This window comes from Suricata suricatta, chromosome 5 (assembly GCF_006229205.1).
Source record: "Suricata suricatta isolate VVHF042 chromosome 5, meerkat_22Aug2017_6uvM2_HiC, whole genome shotgun sequence".
Taxonomy (NCBI): Eukaryota; Metazoa; Chordata; class Mammalia; order Carnivora; family Herpestidae; genus Suricata; species Suricata suricatta.
Genome location: NC_043704.1, coordinates 94,328,964 through 94,346,147, shown reverse-complemented (window position 1 = coordinate 94,346,147; position 17,184 = coordinate 94,328,964). Strand labels below are relative to the sequence as shown.

At 43.1% G+C, this 17,184-nt stretch overlaps 1 protein-coding gene across 1 annotated transcript; it reads left to right on the top strand.

Annotated features, from left to right (window-relative positions):
- Positions 1–909: 909 nt before the first annotated feature.
- On the top strand, positions 910–15,296 carry CLDN11 (claudin 11). Its single transcript, XM_029940778.1, has 3 exons — positions 910–1,346; positions 5,110–5,274; positions 14,020–15,296. Exons 1-3 carry the CDS (start codon positions 1,121–1,123, stop codon positions 14,250–14,252), a joined length of 624 nt encoding a protein of 207 aa, XP_029796638.1. The 5' UTR covers positions 910–1,120; the 3' UTR covers positions 14,253–15,296.
- The last annotated feature ends 1,888 nt before the right edge of the window (positions 15,297–17,184 follow it).

Genomic DNA, 17,184 nt, shown 5'->3' with positions numbered 1-17,184 from the left:
GCTACCCAGAGTTCTCTTTGGAGTACAGATATTAGCTTAGCTTGGGCCAGAGCAGTCAGCCCAGCTTTTAATGTGTCAAAACAGGGAGCACAAGTCCTTTAGGAATTTTTAGAGAGTGATCATCAGGAGAGGTTCCCAGGAATGGTTAATGAGTCCAAGGACTCTCCTCCTACCTAGCTGTGTGACCTTGGGCAATTTAACCTCTCATGCTGTTTCTTCATGCTTATTACACCTAAGCAATGATTCCTATCATAGAGGGTTTTTATGCGAATTAAATAATTCATAAATACAAATGCATGCACATAGTACATGACAGTACAGTTGAATAAATGTGAGTTGCTATTGCTATTGTCACCATTAATAGGGCCATGTCCACCTCTGACGATTTTCAACCACCGGAAAGGATCATTTTCTTTCCACACCTAACGGTGGAATGTTCGATGCTTTGCTTCAGTTCCTCAGGGCAGTTCTCCGCTCATCTGTCGTTACTATCCAGGGCGGTGGAGGAACTGGCCCAGTTCTCAGCTGGGAAGAAAAGAGTGAGTAGGGAGAATGAGGAGGGATGGAGCGAAGCGGAGACCCAGAGACAGAGATGACAGAGGGGCAGCAAGAAGAGAAAAACTTTGCAGCAAAACGGAACTGGAGCCTGACGCCGGCCCTCTCATCGCTCTCCATTTCTTGGACCTGGAACGAATTATTTTACTTTCTAACCTGGACCACGCGACGCCGGGCTGGGCGCAGAGGCCACACCGCCCCCTCCCTTACCCTGCTCCCCCCTCCCACCCTCAACTCCGGGCCCCGCCCCGCGATTGGCTGGCTCCACCCGGGCGGTCGCCGATTGGCGCTCGCCGGCCGGGTCTACGGGGTTTAAAGAGGGGGGCGGGGGCGCACTGCCCAGCTGCGCCGCTGTCCTCGCCGGGAGCCCGTCGCGCCGTCGGAGCTGGGCTCGCAGCCTCTCTTGGCCTGCCGCCGCTTCCAGCGTCCCACATCCGCCCGTCGCGGGTCAGCGGCTCTCGAGCGCGCGCGAAGGCGCAAGGGAGGACCGCGGCAAGCGCCGTCCAGTCCCGGGCGCAGGCATAGCTGGTGAGGGGCGAAGCCCGGGGACGCCAAGGTGGCCACCATGGTGGCCACGTGCCTGCAGGTAGTGGGCTTCGTCACGAGCTTCGTGGGTTGGATCGGCATCATCGTCACCACGTCCACCAATGACTGGGTGGTGACCTGCGGCTACACCATCCCCACCTGCCGCAAGCTGGACGAACTGGGCTCCAAGGGGCTGTGGGCAGACTGCGTCATGGCCACGGGGCTGTACCACTGCAAGCCCCTGGTGGACATCCTCATCCTGCCGGGTAAGGACCCCACCTCTCGAGTGGCTGCTCTGAGCCCTTATCGTCGGAGCAGCCTCGGGATGGGGCATTAGATGGCGTTCAAGAAACGTTGCAAGGCCTTGAAGACCTTAGGGCACATTTTTGATACCTTCAGCCCCACCTTGTAGAGGGATTAGGCAGTCCTGAACTTCTCTCAGCCTCAGTTTTCTTATCTGGAGTTTGGGATAATAGTGGTAGCCACTGTCCAAGTCACCCGAGAAGTTAATAAACTGAGAGGTAGACACATCATTGGAACTCTGTCCATGTTAATAACTGACGGCCACCCCACCTGCCTCAGGCTCCCACAGTCGGTGGTTCAGAAGTACTGTAGTTCGCTCCACTCGCTGCCCCCACCCGACCTCCCCGGGGCCTTCTCCCTCAGGCGTTAGACTCCACCTGAAGAGGCCAGGAGGAGAGAAACCCTAGCATTCCAGCGACCCCAGCAGGAGCAGGCAGAGTTACCCGATCTTCCGTCTTTGTGGGACTGGAAAGATCGGTAAAGCTAGGGCCCTCCTAGTTCTTCTGCCAGTTCGGTTCCCGTAGGTCCCGGGGCCTGTTACTATCCCCACCCCTTGCCCCGGAGTGGGGGCGTCGGTCCGCGGGCCTGCGGCTATTTCCCTTCCTGCCTGTGCACCTCTCTGGTCCAAAAGGGAAGAGCAGTCGCCCCCAGGAGGGCCCGCTCACCCTTAGAGAAGGCGAGCCGCCACGGGTCGCTCGCTCCCCTCCAGCTGCGTCTCGAACCGGGAGAGAAGGGAAGAATTACAGCCTATAATTCCTCCGACGCCAGCCGGGGCGGAGGGCGGGTAATGAAAAATTCTGGGCAACAGTTTCAATTCAGATGTAAATCTCGAGCCAGTTGGGTGATTGGAGAGGTCGCGGTCTCCCCTTAAGTTTTTTGCCCTGCCCGAGGATTTAGCCCTTAAAGGATTGCCTTCTGCCCCCGCTAGCCTTTAAGGATGGTGCGCTTAATTTAAAGGCCTGTCTTAATCAGCGGAGTAGCTTGGTCCCAACGCCGGTCTGGGAGCCTTTGGCTTTGTGCCATTTCCTGGGTGCGCCTTTAGCTCACTGGAGACTCTGCTTTCCCCTTTAAACCTATCCCAAAGTGCCTCCTATTTCCCAGTCGATGTAGTTGGAATCAATCCCCGCTTCCTCCTTGCTGCCCTGGTATTTGACTCTTATTCACACCAGGGCACATTTCAACATTTTTGTTTATTGTGAGTCAAGTTTTTCTACCACATTTTAAATTCCTCAAAGATAAAGATGGCGACCATCTTTCCATCCTCTCCCCTATCAGGCATTGCTGGGGAACAGGGCTGGCGCACACAATGTACTTTCTTCTCCATTTTAGACTCCAGAATGACAGGTGGGGGGAATCTAAAGCTACACTCACCTTCAGCTAATGGTGGCCTTGGTAGGCCTGGGTCAGACTCTGGGATCCAGTGCTCATAACCTGGATAATTTAGGACAATTCAATAATGTCTGTGAATCCCAATTGTCTTTCTTTAAAAAGTAAAATCAAACCAACCACCTATCTTTCAGAGTTGTTTACAGGATTAAATGAGGTGAGAAATATAAACCTCTTTTGATGTAGTATAGGCTTCATAAATTGTAGCTATAAGTTTTTCAAAAAGCTGGGTATGGTATTTCCAGGAATTTGACTGAAGCATAAAATCACTGTCTCCTTCCTTCCCCTGAAATTAAGTTTACTGAGCATTCAGAGCCAAGTGGTTTTGTTTCAGGGAACAGACAATGTTCCATCCAACAGATGGAGTACATTTTAGGGAGGGCCTAATCCTTCCTGCTGTCCCCCTCCCTCACACATGGGTGGGGACAGGAACAGATCTCAGTGTCCATCTTTGGTTTTTTAGACATGGCCTTAGCTTCTAGCACGTGGACAGCCTTGCACTATGAATTTCAGAACCTCAGTGGCTAGTGACTGTCTCCGTTGTGTCCACCCTGGCTCTTCTACAAGCTGCAGGGGCACAGGGCTTGCCTCAGAAGTCCTGCTTCCGAATCCTGTGGATCCTCTCAGGGGAAGGGAGGGGGTGTCTTCAAGTCAGTTAAGTCAATAGATAGTTGATTGATTGTTTACCCGTAATATTGAAGAAGCTGAGATAGGTAATGGCTGGAAGAGTGCCCCTGTGGAGTCTGAATTCTGGCAAAGCAGATCTTGCTAGGAGACAGTGTTGCATTTGTGTCTTAATATGAGAGTCTTTTGGTATGAGAGTCTTGGTGTGTGGAGGCAGAAATCGGGGTTCATTTTTGCTTTGCCTTTAACTCTATTCCCCCCCCCCCCGCCACTAGCACTAATTCCCTCTGAGTAAAAAGGGAGAGTTATAAGTACGACCCCCTCCTTTATTTTTGGAGGAGGGAGAATGTTTTAATGAGAAGCAATACATTCAGGTCTGCCATATTCTGCTAGTATCTTGTTAGATGTATTTTACATAAATTTGCACATGTTATAATCTGTTTCTTAATGAAATTGTTCCCTGGCATTTTATTTGACAGCATAAAGTCCAATTGGCTTTTGCTCCACTCTTACCATTCAACTTCTTGTAAACAATTTTTTAATGTTTATTTTTATTTTTGAGAGACCGAGAAAGAAAAGAGGAAGAGAGAGAAAAAACATGAGTAGGGGAGGGGCAGAGAGAGGGAGACCCAGAATCCAAAGCAGGCTTCAGGCTCTGAGCTGTCAGCACAGAGCCCATTGGGGGGTTTGAACTCTTGAACCGCAAGATCATGGCCTGAGTTGAAGTTGGATGCTTAACTGACTAAGCCACCCAGGCACCCTTGCCATTCAACTTCTTATTCCTTAATTCATAATTGTGTGTTAACATCATTTGCTGTGGACGCTGTGTTAACTCCATGAAGACCAAAGCAGGTGTCTGCCCTTTAAAAATTCTTGGGGCCAGAGAGATTCCTTTAAAGCAGATACCAGACCGTTGTAGAAGTTTGCCCAGGAGACTGCGGTGAGGCAGGGCATGGAGTCTGACCATCAACAAGGGTCAGGATTCACGAGCACAACAGTCTCTGGGGAGATGTCACGAGTGGAAGCCTGAGTCTTAGTCTAGTTAGGGCCACACACTATATACAACATGAATTAAAAGCACATGATTAGGACAAAATCACCTAGTATACGTAGTACAAAATGCACTAACACAGAGTAATAACACTGGTAATAATAGCGAATCTTTTAGAATACTTAGTATGTGCTAGGCACTGTTCTAAGCGCTGTATGAATTAACTAACTTAATGTTAGTTGAATTCTTTTAGAGAGATATAGGTACTATTATTATAGTTTTACTTTATAGATGTGGAGAGTGTCAAGACATAACAGTTCAATAACCTGCCCAAGGTCACACAGGTGGAATTTTTCAGCAACAAGCTGGAGTTAACCTAGACCTTCACAGAAGGCATCTTGGAAGATTTGAGTTTTAATCTGAATTTTTCATAAGGTGATGCAATAGTGTAGTTGACTCTTGGCCTCCTCATCCTGAAAGCTTAGACAAGTGGTCTAACCCACAGCTCTCCAGCCAGTATCTCCAGCCTCCAAACTCCCTTTTTTGACATGGAGTCACTTTAAAAGTTGAACGTGCAAAGTGATCTTAGATAACATTTACCACATTCTAGGTTCTGGAATGGGACAAAGAGGAAGGCAGCTGGTGCTGCGTTCAGGATCCCAGCCAGGGTTCAGGATCCAGGGACACCCATGGTCTAATGCCTCTGTGTGCTCTCTTGTGTCTAGGCTACGTGCAGGCTTGCCGAGCCCTGATGATTGCCGCTTCAGTTCTGGGCCTGCCGGCCATTCTGCTGCTGCTGACCGTTCTCCCCTGCATCCGAATGGGCCATGAGCCTGGTGTGGCCAAGTACAGGCGGGCACAGCTGGCTGGCGTTATGCTCATTCTGCTAGGTAAGACAGCTTTCTGTATAGCACCCCAACTCTGAGTGAATCTGATGAATATCAGATCTTGCTGCTGCTTCACTGAGTTCAAGAGCATGTAAAAGGAAGCCAAGTGAATCCATCCAGGCAAAGATTCCCACAATGTGTATCCCTTTATGCTTTATGGATTATTTGTACAGAGGGATGAGTAATGTCTGCGGGGGGTCACCGGATATGAAAAGAAATTTAAAAGCAAAAGGGAAAAAGGATTTTGGGGGTCTAGGTGAGCAGCAACTGGTCTGCATATGGGTTATAGGTAAAGTCAAGTTTTCCTGAGACAAGGAATTCCCATCCCCAAACTGGTATCAGATCGTGTGCTTAAAAGTAAGGGTCAGGGTTCTACGTGGGTCATTGCCACTTAGTAATGGTCACACGCAGTGATATTGGTGAGGTAAGGGGACATGACAGGTAGGGAGGCCCTTTCCCAAGATTGCAAAGGGATGGAGGTTTTCAGGGACTTGTGAAGCCACAGAGAATTCAGAGGAGAGGCTTGTGTGTGTGTGTGTGTGTGTGTGTATGGGGGTGGGGTGGGTAACAGGAGCAAAAAGACCAGAGGGCCACTGTCCTTTCCAGAGAAGAATCTGGGCATGGACATTTTGGTTCCAGCCACAAAGAATTTGTGTGGGAGTGCCACATGGAACACACAATCAGTATCATGTGACTCATCTAACTCACAAGGTCATCTTTATAGTGCTTTTTGGAGGTCAGATCTTTACATTTGAATTCCCTTTCCAACAGTTAGACCAGAGCTCTACAGGTAAATTGCTTTGTGGAATCCAGGTGGAAACCCTTCGCATCCTAGGCAGGTGCCATTGTTCCTTTCCACACATTCTTACGGCAGCCCCACAGGGCTGTCTGTGTCTCTGAGGGTGCCGGAGCCAAGAGGTGGGCCTGTCGTGTTAGGCGTTCATTTTTAGAAATTCTGGCCTTCCATCCGAGAGTCACAGAATATCCACTAAGAGAATACACTAAAAACAATCCAACAAACAAAACCCAACCCTGTTGGACAATAAATATATAAAAGCAAGTACCTATAGACAAATTGGTATTTAAAACAACTCTGAAGACAACTGAATCGTCCAGTTGAATAACAAGGGTTATGAAAAAACCAAAGGCAACCAGGTGTTTGAAACTTCCTAGCTGAATTAAAACTTTTCTTTATGTTTTTCAAGTGGGTTGGTTGGTGCACACGCACAGAATCAGAGGAGCGTGAGGTGGGACAGGGAGGGGTGTGGTCCCTCAGTCCCTGATTCTTGCCAGAGTGAAAAGATGGAGGGGCATTGAGTGAGCTGACCCTCTCAGGGCGGCTGTACCTTTCCAGCCACTTGCTATTAGGTTGGGTTGAGGATGCCTCCCTGTGCCCTCTTGTATCTTTTAATTTCCAGTGTCATGTGCGCCCCCCTTGATGGCTCCTATCTGATTTATTTCTCGGCGGGTGGCCATTTGCCTTCAGGTTGGATGTTGTTTTGACCAGAGCAGGCTAGCTCTGGAAATGTAATGCTCATTGTCTCAGCTGTGGCACTGGCTGCTCTTCTCTGGGTCTTCTCTGGAGCCCAGTGCTTTGGGTGCCCTGTTGGCAGTGAGGGGGAGGAGCTAGAGTGAGTGAAGGCTCCCTTTGTGTAGCTCTGGATTGGCTTTTGACGCTTTCCCCGGAGAAGCCAGTGCTGGGCTCCTGTTGGATCCTAGAGGTCACCAGTGGTGCTCCCGCTGAGGTGTGGTCGCTGCCCAAAGGGGCCTAGGCAGCACTGGGGTTCAGGGGTCTGGGAACTGGAAACAATACCAAAGCTAATCTTGGTATGGAAACTGCAAGCACTATTAATTAAAATCAGTTCTTCCTGACCCTGACAATTTTTATTTTTCCAAAAGCTTAAAAAAATTATATGTCTATTGTACAATAGCTTTATCTTCTCAACCATCTTAAGTTTAATGTGTGAGGATTTGGCCCCGCTTTGGGGGAAGGCATGGGAACCTGATGCAGCAGGCTCCTCAGATCTAAAATTGATGGAGGCAAATCTAATCTGTGGCTTTTCAAGAACCAAGGCAGGAGGTGCCTGTGCCCTGAGCTGCTTTATCTCATCACTGGGAGTCAGACCAACGGCACTGAATCTCAGATCTACCATTTTCCAGCTGTGTGAACTGGGGCCATTACTTAATGTCTCTGAGCTTTTCCATGGAATAAGACAATAATGCTTTCATCTGAGATTGGTAAGAATAGTGAAAGAAGGTATGCAAGTTATTTAGCCTGGTGTCTGACACATAATAAGTGCTCAACAAATGATTGTTATTGTGGCTGTTGTTGGTTAGAGGAAATAGCTAAACCAGAGGTCAGTTGGGTATTCTTATGTTGATGTCTCATTTCTGTGGGGTTATTTCCACACATGGCACTGGTCAAGAGAGACCATGAGTTGTTCCTGGAAATACTAGGTTGCATCCTTTCTAATGGAGACATTTCCATTGTTTACTTTGTAGAAATTGGAGTGTAGAGATCAATAAATAGTTGGAGATTTTTGCTTATTCCATTGTAAGAAGCCATGGTAAGCTGCCCAACTGAAAATACTCAAACTTAGTTCTGATTTGGTCTCATTCTCACCTCACTGTAACTTAGAAGTACTTGATTTGAGTGTTTCTTGGGGAGACAGGTAGGGAATGGATGGAAAGGAGTGTATATTCCTCCCTAAGTGGGACTCTCTCATCTTCTCTCCTTTTTAAAAATATGGTCCCAGAAATCCTAATTGTAATGGAAAAAAGGCATTTTAACTCGAAACTTATAGGTTAATAATGGAATTCCTGCAAAATAAAAGGTATGTGCAAATGTGGGACAGGTTGAGTTTGTCATGAACACAGAATCAGATGTCCTAGGAAAGGTCACCCTTGAGTATGGAATAAACAGTGATGCTCTTAATTCTGGGTCTTAAGAGAATTGGTGGAAAAAGTCTTCCTCTAAACTCATTAGCTTTCTACAAACAAGCCCATAAAATTTTATATGGGTAGTGGGAAGGCTGTGGTATCTTTATTTCCATTGTGGCTTGAAATGACCTTATTGGTAAAATTGGAGGAGTTAAACTGGTTTATGAAGTCTCTCTTATCTCTAAATTCTGTGATTAAAAAAATTAACAAATAACCATTAGACTGTCTTTTAAAAAAGGTTATGGGGGAAAAAAAGATAATGATGTGTGAAATAGAAATAAAAGGAAAAAATGTTGAAAGCAGGCCAGGAAAATAATGTAGTCAAATATTCCGTTGACTTGATTGTTTTAAATATTAGATCTTCATAAAAGTCATTGTGTAAGAGGAGTGTATGTCTTTTGGCAACTATGTTTTCTTAAGTCAAACTTTAGAGAATGACAAATGATAAAGTAAAATTTTTCTAGATTCAAATGATAAGGAAACAACAAAGAAATGTGATGTCAACCAATGGCTCATTAGAAATCTCATTACTTGTTGCCTTGAGTTAACTGATAAAAAGCTAAAGTTTGTTGCTATTGAGATCATATGTTATAATAGCATCCATTATAGAAGGCAGCATTCGTGCATTATGAAATGTTTAAATGGAGGGAGATTTAAGAAATAATCTTTAATGTGGAAAATGTCATATATACACAAAAGCAGTAAAACTAGTATAATGAACCGCCATGAGCCCATGGCCAATCTGCTTCATCTACTTCTTTTCTTCTAGTCCCCAGATTTTTTTCTTTGAAGCGAATCTCAGATATAATGTCAAGGAAGAATTTTTCCAGTATTACTTACATCATTCAGAGTAAATTATATGATTTTAATGGAAAAATTGCTTAATGCTAGAAATAATGCTCTTAAAAGTACTGTCAGTTCTTAGTTCTGAATGTGACAAAGCCTGAAAACAGATGTTCATTGGAGGAAGGAGGAAATGAGTCTGGTGCCTTTCTGCTTTTTTGGGCCTCTTTGTCAGTCTTTCCCTCTCTCTCTAAATTGTTACCTTCAGGGGCGCCTGGGTGGCTCAGTTGGTTAAGCAGCCAACCTTGGCTCAGGTCATGATCTTGCCGTTTGAGCCCTACATCGGGCTCTGTGCTGACAGCTTGCTCAGAGCCTGGAGCTTGCTTCAGAGTCTTTGTCTCCTTCTCACTCTGCCCTTCCCCTGCTCACCCTCTGTCTCTCTGTTTCTCAAAAATAAATAAACAGTAAAAAAAATTAAATTGTTAACTTCAAAGTCAAACACACATGTACTAATTTATTTAACTTCATCACATTTATTTAACTCCATATATTACTGTGTGTCATCTAATCCCTAAAGAAATTAAAAGCTGTGTTTACATTTCATTGCTCTAAAATTGCCTTTCCAATTATTTTCTGTGTTTGGCTACATCAAGATCATTGTTAACTTTTAATAAGGTTGTATTCTATCAACTAAAGAACACATTGCATTACATTATTTGAAACTTACCAAAAGAAGCAAACAATTTATTCTATAAAGAGCAGGGAGTTCTACTGGTGAGGGGACCGAGTCCTGCTGAATCTGTATCTACACAGCGAAGCTTTCTTCTCCGCTGCTCTCCTCCTCCTCCACTCCCCCCGCCACTCCTTTATAAGAAAATTTTTTATTTTGGCTAAGTATATCCCCAGTTCTCACTTTCTGCTTCCTCCCAAATGACTTATTCCTGCCCCCACCTTGTGCAGTTAACTATTGCATCTTTTGAAGGTAGAAGAGGAGAAACAGATTGAAAAAATCTAAGTGTTAAAATTCTTCTGTTAGAGACTTTAAAAATACATTCTGATGACATGAAAAGAAAAGCAATGAAAATTCTCTTTATCTTGCTTCAATTTTCTTTACCTTATGGGCAACTGTGACTTTTTTAGAAAAGCATTTTCTTTCTTTTCTCCAAATAATTGGGAGAACCATTATAAACTCTGTGCGCACACACACAAACAGAAATAAATCCAGCAGGACTTCTGTGTCATTAAGACAGCCCAGAGTTATTGCCAGTTTTATTGATATTTCACATCTTTTGGTTAAATAATGATTTGACTTGCATTTTAACTTTACTGATTAAAACATTCCCCTTTCCCTACTAAGGATGCTGAATTTGAGTAAATTCTTTTTTAGTTTCTAAACAATCTTCCTTCTGAGTTCAGTTGAAGGTCACTGTATTGAACTGCATTTCCCTTCGTGTTGTGTGGCGGCCTGTCATCTTTCAGTGGTTTTGATGTGGTTCGTCTCTGAGAGCCACAGGAATTCCACTCAGAGTTCATGTATCTACTAGGAATAAAGACTCTGCTGGCACTCATTTGCCTTATTTTGCATGGATTATAAAAGGAGGAAATATTTAATGAGGTAAATCATAAGCTTGTAACTTTAAGCGTGTTAAAGTCGCATTAAGGTTTTATGATTTTGGAAGTCAGGTTTGATGTGTTTGAAGTGGAAAGTAGACTTGAAATAAAACTACCTCTCATCCATCCACCCACCTATTCACTCATCCAGTCCTTATAGGCTCATTATTTAAATGGTTAGACATGTTCCTGATTTTTCCTTTTTCTGGCAAATTACATTGGAATAAAATCTAACAAAATACCTGAAACAATCAAAATCAAGACTGATATTATTTTTGGAATATTGAGCCTGATTCTGTCCCCATCTGAAGATACTCTTGTTATTTTGCTTAGGAAATTAAGAACTGAATGAAATTAGGGGTGACTTCTTCTCTTATTCTATAAAATCTACACTAAATCTACGTTGGAGTTAGGTTTACATGAAGTGTGGGGAATACTTGTGAGTGTGTGTGTATGTGTGTTGTATGTATAAATATGAAGAATTGAAAATCTTATACCTAATTTGAACCATAAGCTGTTTTGAAACCAGCTAATTGTTTATAGGAAAGATCAGTTGAGTTGAACTAAATCAGTTGTTTGGGAATCAAATATTTTTTTTCCTGTGGAATATTCAGCTTTTCACTCCCCACCTTTTCCCTCTCATCAAGCTTGGGTGTTTGGAAGCATTTGCTACATTGCTGTTTTTTCAAGCAGAATGAGTGCCCACTTTGGGGGGATAGGGGTGTGTGGCTATATTATGTATTGATATGAAGAATCCAGAGCAGTTCTGAATGGCTGAACTGCTTTGGAAGAGTTTCTGTTTCTTGTCCTGACAGAGAAGAAGACTTCTCTCTTTCTCTGTGCCTTGCTGAGAATAGCCAAGCTGTTCTCCGTGAGTGGCACACTTGGGATGTACGGCTGGAGGAAGAGAAAAAAAGACTTTCCCCCTCTATCTCAGGTGTTTGAGGTCCTGAGCTGGAAGGGGAAGATACAATTAATACTGGTCTTCTTTTTAAATTTTATTTTACTTAGTTTATCTATTTATTTTGAAAAAGAGCGTGAGTAGGGGAGGAGCAGAGAGAGTGGGAGACAGCGGATCCCAAGCAGGTTCAGTGCTGTCAGTGCAGAGCCTGATGTGGAGCTCCATCTCACAAACTGTGAGACCATGACCTGAGCCAAAATCAAGAGTTGGATGCTTAGCCACCTGAGCCTCCCAGGAGACGGGTCTTTCTGAGAACATTTTATTCACAGAAGGAAAATACATCTTCTCATGGGATTTCATACAAACATATTACAGAAGCTGGCATGATTGTTTTTACTCTTTTAAGAAAAAAGTGAAGGGGCGCCTGGGTGGCTCAGTCAGTTGAGCATCCGAGTTTGGCTCAGGTCATGATCTCACAGTTCATGGGTTCAAGCCCTGCATCAGGCTGTGTGCAGACAGCTCAGAGCCTGGAGCCTGCTTCGGATTCTGTGTCTCCCTCTCTTTCTTCCCGTTCCCTGCTTGTGATCTGTCTCTCTCTGTCTCTCAAAAATAAATAAATGTCAAAAAAATACTAAAAAAAAAAAAAGCGAAGACATTAATATACTGACAGATTTTAGCTTCTTAGATGATCTATAAAAACTCCTTAAATATGTGAATAGTACACAATTAGTAGAGTGAATTTAGGCTGTTAGAAGGCCATCTGAGCAACTCAAAGCCCCCAAATTAACTTTCTTCCCTCTGACTTCCACTTGGGATCCATACTTTTTAATGATAGGAAATCACTTCTATTTATGTGTTTCTATACCCAGCTTGGGGGACTGAGCTTATGTTACAAGTTACACAAATGCAGTGAGATAGTTCAAGAGGTCTTTCCAAATGGGCAAGGCTTCAATCTTTATTTCAGTTTAGAACTAATGTATGAGGCTGTTAGAATTGAGAGAAAAGAAAAATTATATTTCTTCTATTTAGACATAGAGATAAATCAGAAAAATCACTCAGTGTGAGTAGAAATCAAAAATGCTTGCTGAGTTGAAAGTAACAAGGGTCCTCTAGGCAGCAAACACTGTGGTGCCCTGCCTTGAATTTATTGAAGGCTTTATGGTTTATGATTGGAAACCTCGTTATTATCTTCTTGATCGGCCAACTTTAATGTGTCTTCTCCATTTAAATCTTCAACTAAAATTTCTGTCCTGCTTGTTGTTCTGAGAAATCAGATGATACCAAAGGAGGTTATGGAATTACTCTGTCTAGAGTTGTGCTGTTCAACACATGAGCCACCAGCCACATATGATTATTTAACTAAAATTCAAAACTCCATTTTTTTATCTCATTAGCCTCATGAAAAATGTTTAAAAGCCTATGTAGCTAGTGACTGCCCTATTTGGCAGAACTGGTGTAGAGGTTTAAAAAAAAATTTTTTTTTTTTAGCATTCTTATGGGCTCCTGCCTACCTTTGTTTAGCTACTTTGCTAAGGAGGAGAAGAACTAAATGATAGTTTATTCTTTCAAATCTACACCAAGTCTGAAAGGCTGGTTGGTGGAAGACCATAAAATTCTACCATTGCGACCTATCACAACAAATACCTACACCATAAAATCCTTGGGTGGGTAAATTCTTTTACCCTGAGTGTTGTTTACTGTATGTTGAGACTTTGTAATTGTGACCAGTGTAACACAGACTCAGGCTCTTAAACCACACTCCACTAATGTCTAGCAACATTCACCACAGCAAGAGAATTCATAGTTTCTTAGGTCTTTGTAATGCAAATTGACCAAATTGAAACAATAGAGTGGAAAAATGGAATGGGCACCATTTTGTTTCTCATTTCTGAATACTTCAGGCCCTGTAGTCATTCAGCTACTGCCTTAAAGGAACCCAGAACTTGGAATGGGAAATAGATATGTAAAGAGATAATTATAATATAATTAGGAAAGCATAATAATAGAATTAGCAGTATAGATACACAAAGTGAAGATAACACTTTTTTTTTTTTTTTTTTTTTTTTTGCTTAAATGATTTCTTCCTGGGCTTTTAGGCAGGAAGGCAGTGGCCATGTCCTACTTATGTCTGTAAAGTCAGTGTGTTACTCACTGTGAGGCACATCATATGTGCTTGGTGTATACCAGCTGAATGACTACATGGCTTGAAGTATTCAGAAATGAGAAACAAAATGGTGCCCATTCCATTTTTCCACTCTATTGCTTCAATTGGAGTTCTTTCATCTCTGCCACCAGTTGAAAGAACAAGGACCTAGCAGTTTGGCACAGCTTTTGGTCACTTGATTTTATAGATGCAAACTTTTAGGCTCAGATTGCCACGGGAGCAGAGCCGTGTACCGAGCTTTCTGGAGTTGGTTGGAGGCCAGAGGAGTGTGCATATGGAGCGGAGGGAAGCCTGTCGCCGTCGCGGGTGTGGTGGTGCGCCCAGTCATAGCCCTCTCGTGTCTCTCCAGCTCTCTGTGCCATGGTTGCCACCATCTGGTTTCCTGTGTGCGCCCACCGTGAGACCACCATCGTGAGCTTCGGCTACTCCCTATATGCAGGCTGGATCGGCGCCGTGCTGTGCCTCGTGGGTGGCTGTGTCATCGTCTGCTGCGCTGGAGACGCCCAGGCTTTTGGTGAAAACCGTTTCTACTACTCTTCGGGCTCCAGCTCCCCGACTCATGCCAAGAGTGCTCACGTATAAGAGGGCTGCTAGCCTGCCCCCGGAGGTGCTGCCGATACTGGGTCCACCGCCCTCAGTTTGCTTGCCATAGGCGGGGGAAGCCCACTCCGCTGCCAAAAGCCAAAGGTCCAGAAAAGCATCCTGTCTGGCATCTTTTAGTCTTAACACCCTGCTCCCCATTTATTGCCTTAAAAGAAATCTTTATATCAGAAAATGCCCACACACTTTTCTCACAGTTTTGCCCACTATTAGCTCTTTTCTTGGGCACTACTGTGTTGTTTACCAGTATGTATACATATATGTATATGTATATGTATTTTCCTCTCTCTCTTTTAATTTTAAATATCTTGCAAACATTGCTGAGGTGGGTGCGGGGAGAGAAATGAAAGACACTTTTCAAACTGTTACAGATGACAATGGGAGCTTCATAAAGATGCCTCTCTGTTGGCTCCCTCCTCTTCAGCTCCAAGGTCATTTAGTTATAACCGATAGAAAAAAATAGAACTGGGGACCCGGGTGGGGAGGGAAGGGATTGTGGAACTTTCCCTCCATGGGAAACTTTCCCTTTTGTAAGTGGAGGGCAAGGGGTGGGGATATTTTTTAGTTTGTGATTTTACATTTATCTGTACATACTTTTTCAAGTAAGTTTGATCATTTTTATAACCATGGTTTTCCTGAAATTTTCAATTCATCAGTATGAAGGAAATGAACCGAATAGACTTTAATTATGTGATAAATAACAGTACAAGTAAATATAACTGTGACTGACATTCCACAAAACATTTTTGGTTTCCAGGTTTGGATGGTGTAGTTTTTAATCCTACCTTTGTGTGTGCTTCAAATTAATGCATTTTTAAAGCTTTTCCCCCATTCTCTATTTTCATTTTATTAGTCATCTTCAAGGGATATTGTTTAACATAAATTGTGCTGTTGAATTTGGCTTTATGGGTGTAAACACTGATAGTGTATCAGTATCTGAGACCCACAACTCTTCAAACATTGATGGTGCATTTTGTTCTTTAAGTGAAATCCGTGCAATAAAATAACAGACTGTCTGCAAAAGTGGCCTTTAATATTCTCTTATTTTCAAAAGATTTTCAAAACTGTCATTAATCTATACTAGTAATTTATAGGAAACCTGGTCAGTGATTCAATAACAAGTTATTCTGCATGGCCCTGAATAATTAAATGTTCTGTTCTATTCACTGTATCATGGTGGTCATGTGTGGTCATAAAAATGCAACCTAGATGCTCTGTAGGTTTCTTTGGTGGAATGATGTTATAGCAACTTTAAATCATATATAAATGATCAGCAATCAGAAACCAAGTTCCAAGCATTAAATACTTAAACTCCTTTATGAACACGGAGTAAAGAAATTGGCTAGATATAAAGGGAAGTATAAAACAAACACAATATTGGGTATTTCGGCAATAGTATCTCATATGCATTTTTCAAGTTTTTTTTTTAAATTTGGAAATTTTGAACAAAGACAGATGCATTGAATTGATTTTTATTTGTTTTCCAGAAACTATGTCATTATGAATCTGCTTTAAAAGATACAGATTACAATCTATTTTGGCAGTATTTTTCCAAAAATACTAATTTCACTAGCTGATAATATAATAGGCAAACATTTCCTCTTTGGAAATATCCATTGGGGCTAGCCATTTTGGTAGATATCTGTGTATATTAGGAGATAATACCTGTTTCTCAATTACTTGTGCGGAAGAGGCAGTCTTCCTGTTGACCAAAATGTTTGCTTAGTTATGATACGGTTTTGTAAGGACACAAGTCATGTAATTATGTTGGAAGACTCTCTTTAATAAAACTTGTCAGGTGTAATGACTGTGAGCATGAAAGGAGCAAAGGCATCCAGGGTGCAGGGACAACTAAGGGCCCTACATACCCTCTCCTTAGCACTGCTGGCTTCAATCCAAAGTGTTTCTTTTTTCTTTTCTTTAAAAAATTTTTTTAATGTTTTTTAATTTATTTTTGAGACAGAGAGAGGCAGCGCAGGCAGGGGAGGGTCAGAGAGAGAGGGAGACACAGAATCTGAAGCAGGCTCCAGGCTCTGAGCTAGCTGTCAGCACAGAACCTGATGCAGGGCTCGAACCCATGAACCATGAGATCATGACCTGAGCCGAAGCCGGACGGACACTTAACTGCCTAAGCCACCCAGGCGCCCCAAATCCAAAGTGTTTCAAGTGGTTCTTCTCTCCTTTAAAGGATTGATGTCCTCACTCAGCCACCTCCTTCTCTGACATTTCTGCTTGCTTTCTCACATGAGGGGGCATGCTGCATGAGCCCACTTTTCCCTGCAGTGGGAGAAGAGACACCACAAATCTCTCTTAGCTGATTGTTGCCCGTCTAGTTAGGAAACTGCATTTTGAAATTTTATTATTATTTTTTAAATGTTTATTTTGAGAGAGAGAGAGTGCACGTGTGTGCACGTGGGCCTGTGCATGAATGAGGGAGGCGCAGAGAGAGAGAGGGAGCTACAGAATCTGAAGCAGGCTCCAGCCTCTGAGCTGTCAGCACAGAGCCTGACATGGGTCTCGAGCCCATCAACCGTGAGATCATGACCTGAGCCAAAGTTGGATGCTTAACCAATCGAACACCCAGGTGCTCCAGAAATCCCATTTTGTATGTCATAATTACAGGGTTGGGTTTTATTATCAGTGCTGGAGAGGGAGGGAAGGAAGGGTAGCTATTCCTATAGAACACTGTCCAGTAGAAATATATATAGCCAGATATGTGATTTACAATTTTCTAAAAGTCACATTAAAAAGCTAAAAATAAACAAGTGAAATTGATTTTGATATATACTATTTAATCTAACATATCCAAAACATTATCATTTAGGTATGAAATCAATTATTAATGGGATATTTTATGTCCTTTTTGTATTGAGTTTTTGGATTCCAGTGTGTATTTTACACTTATAACATGTCT

Bases quoted from the DNA above. Each gene is read 5' to 3' on its own strand.
- CLDN11 (XM_029940778.1), top strand. From the start codon at position 1,121: ATGGTGGCCACGTGCCTGCAGGTAGTGGGCTTCGTCACGAGCTTCGTG. The intron at 1,347-5,109 runs GTAAGGACCCCA...TCTTGTGTCTAG, and splicing joins GGACATCCTCATCCTGCCGG to GCTACGTGCAGGCTTGCCGA. The intron at 5,275-14,019 runs GTAAGACAGCTT...GTGTCTCTCCAG, and splicing joins CGTTATGCTCATTCTGCTAG to CTCTCTGTGCCATGGTTGCC.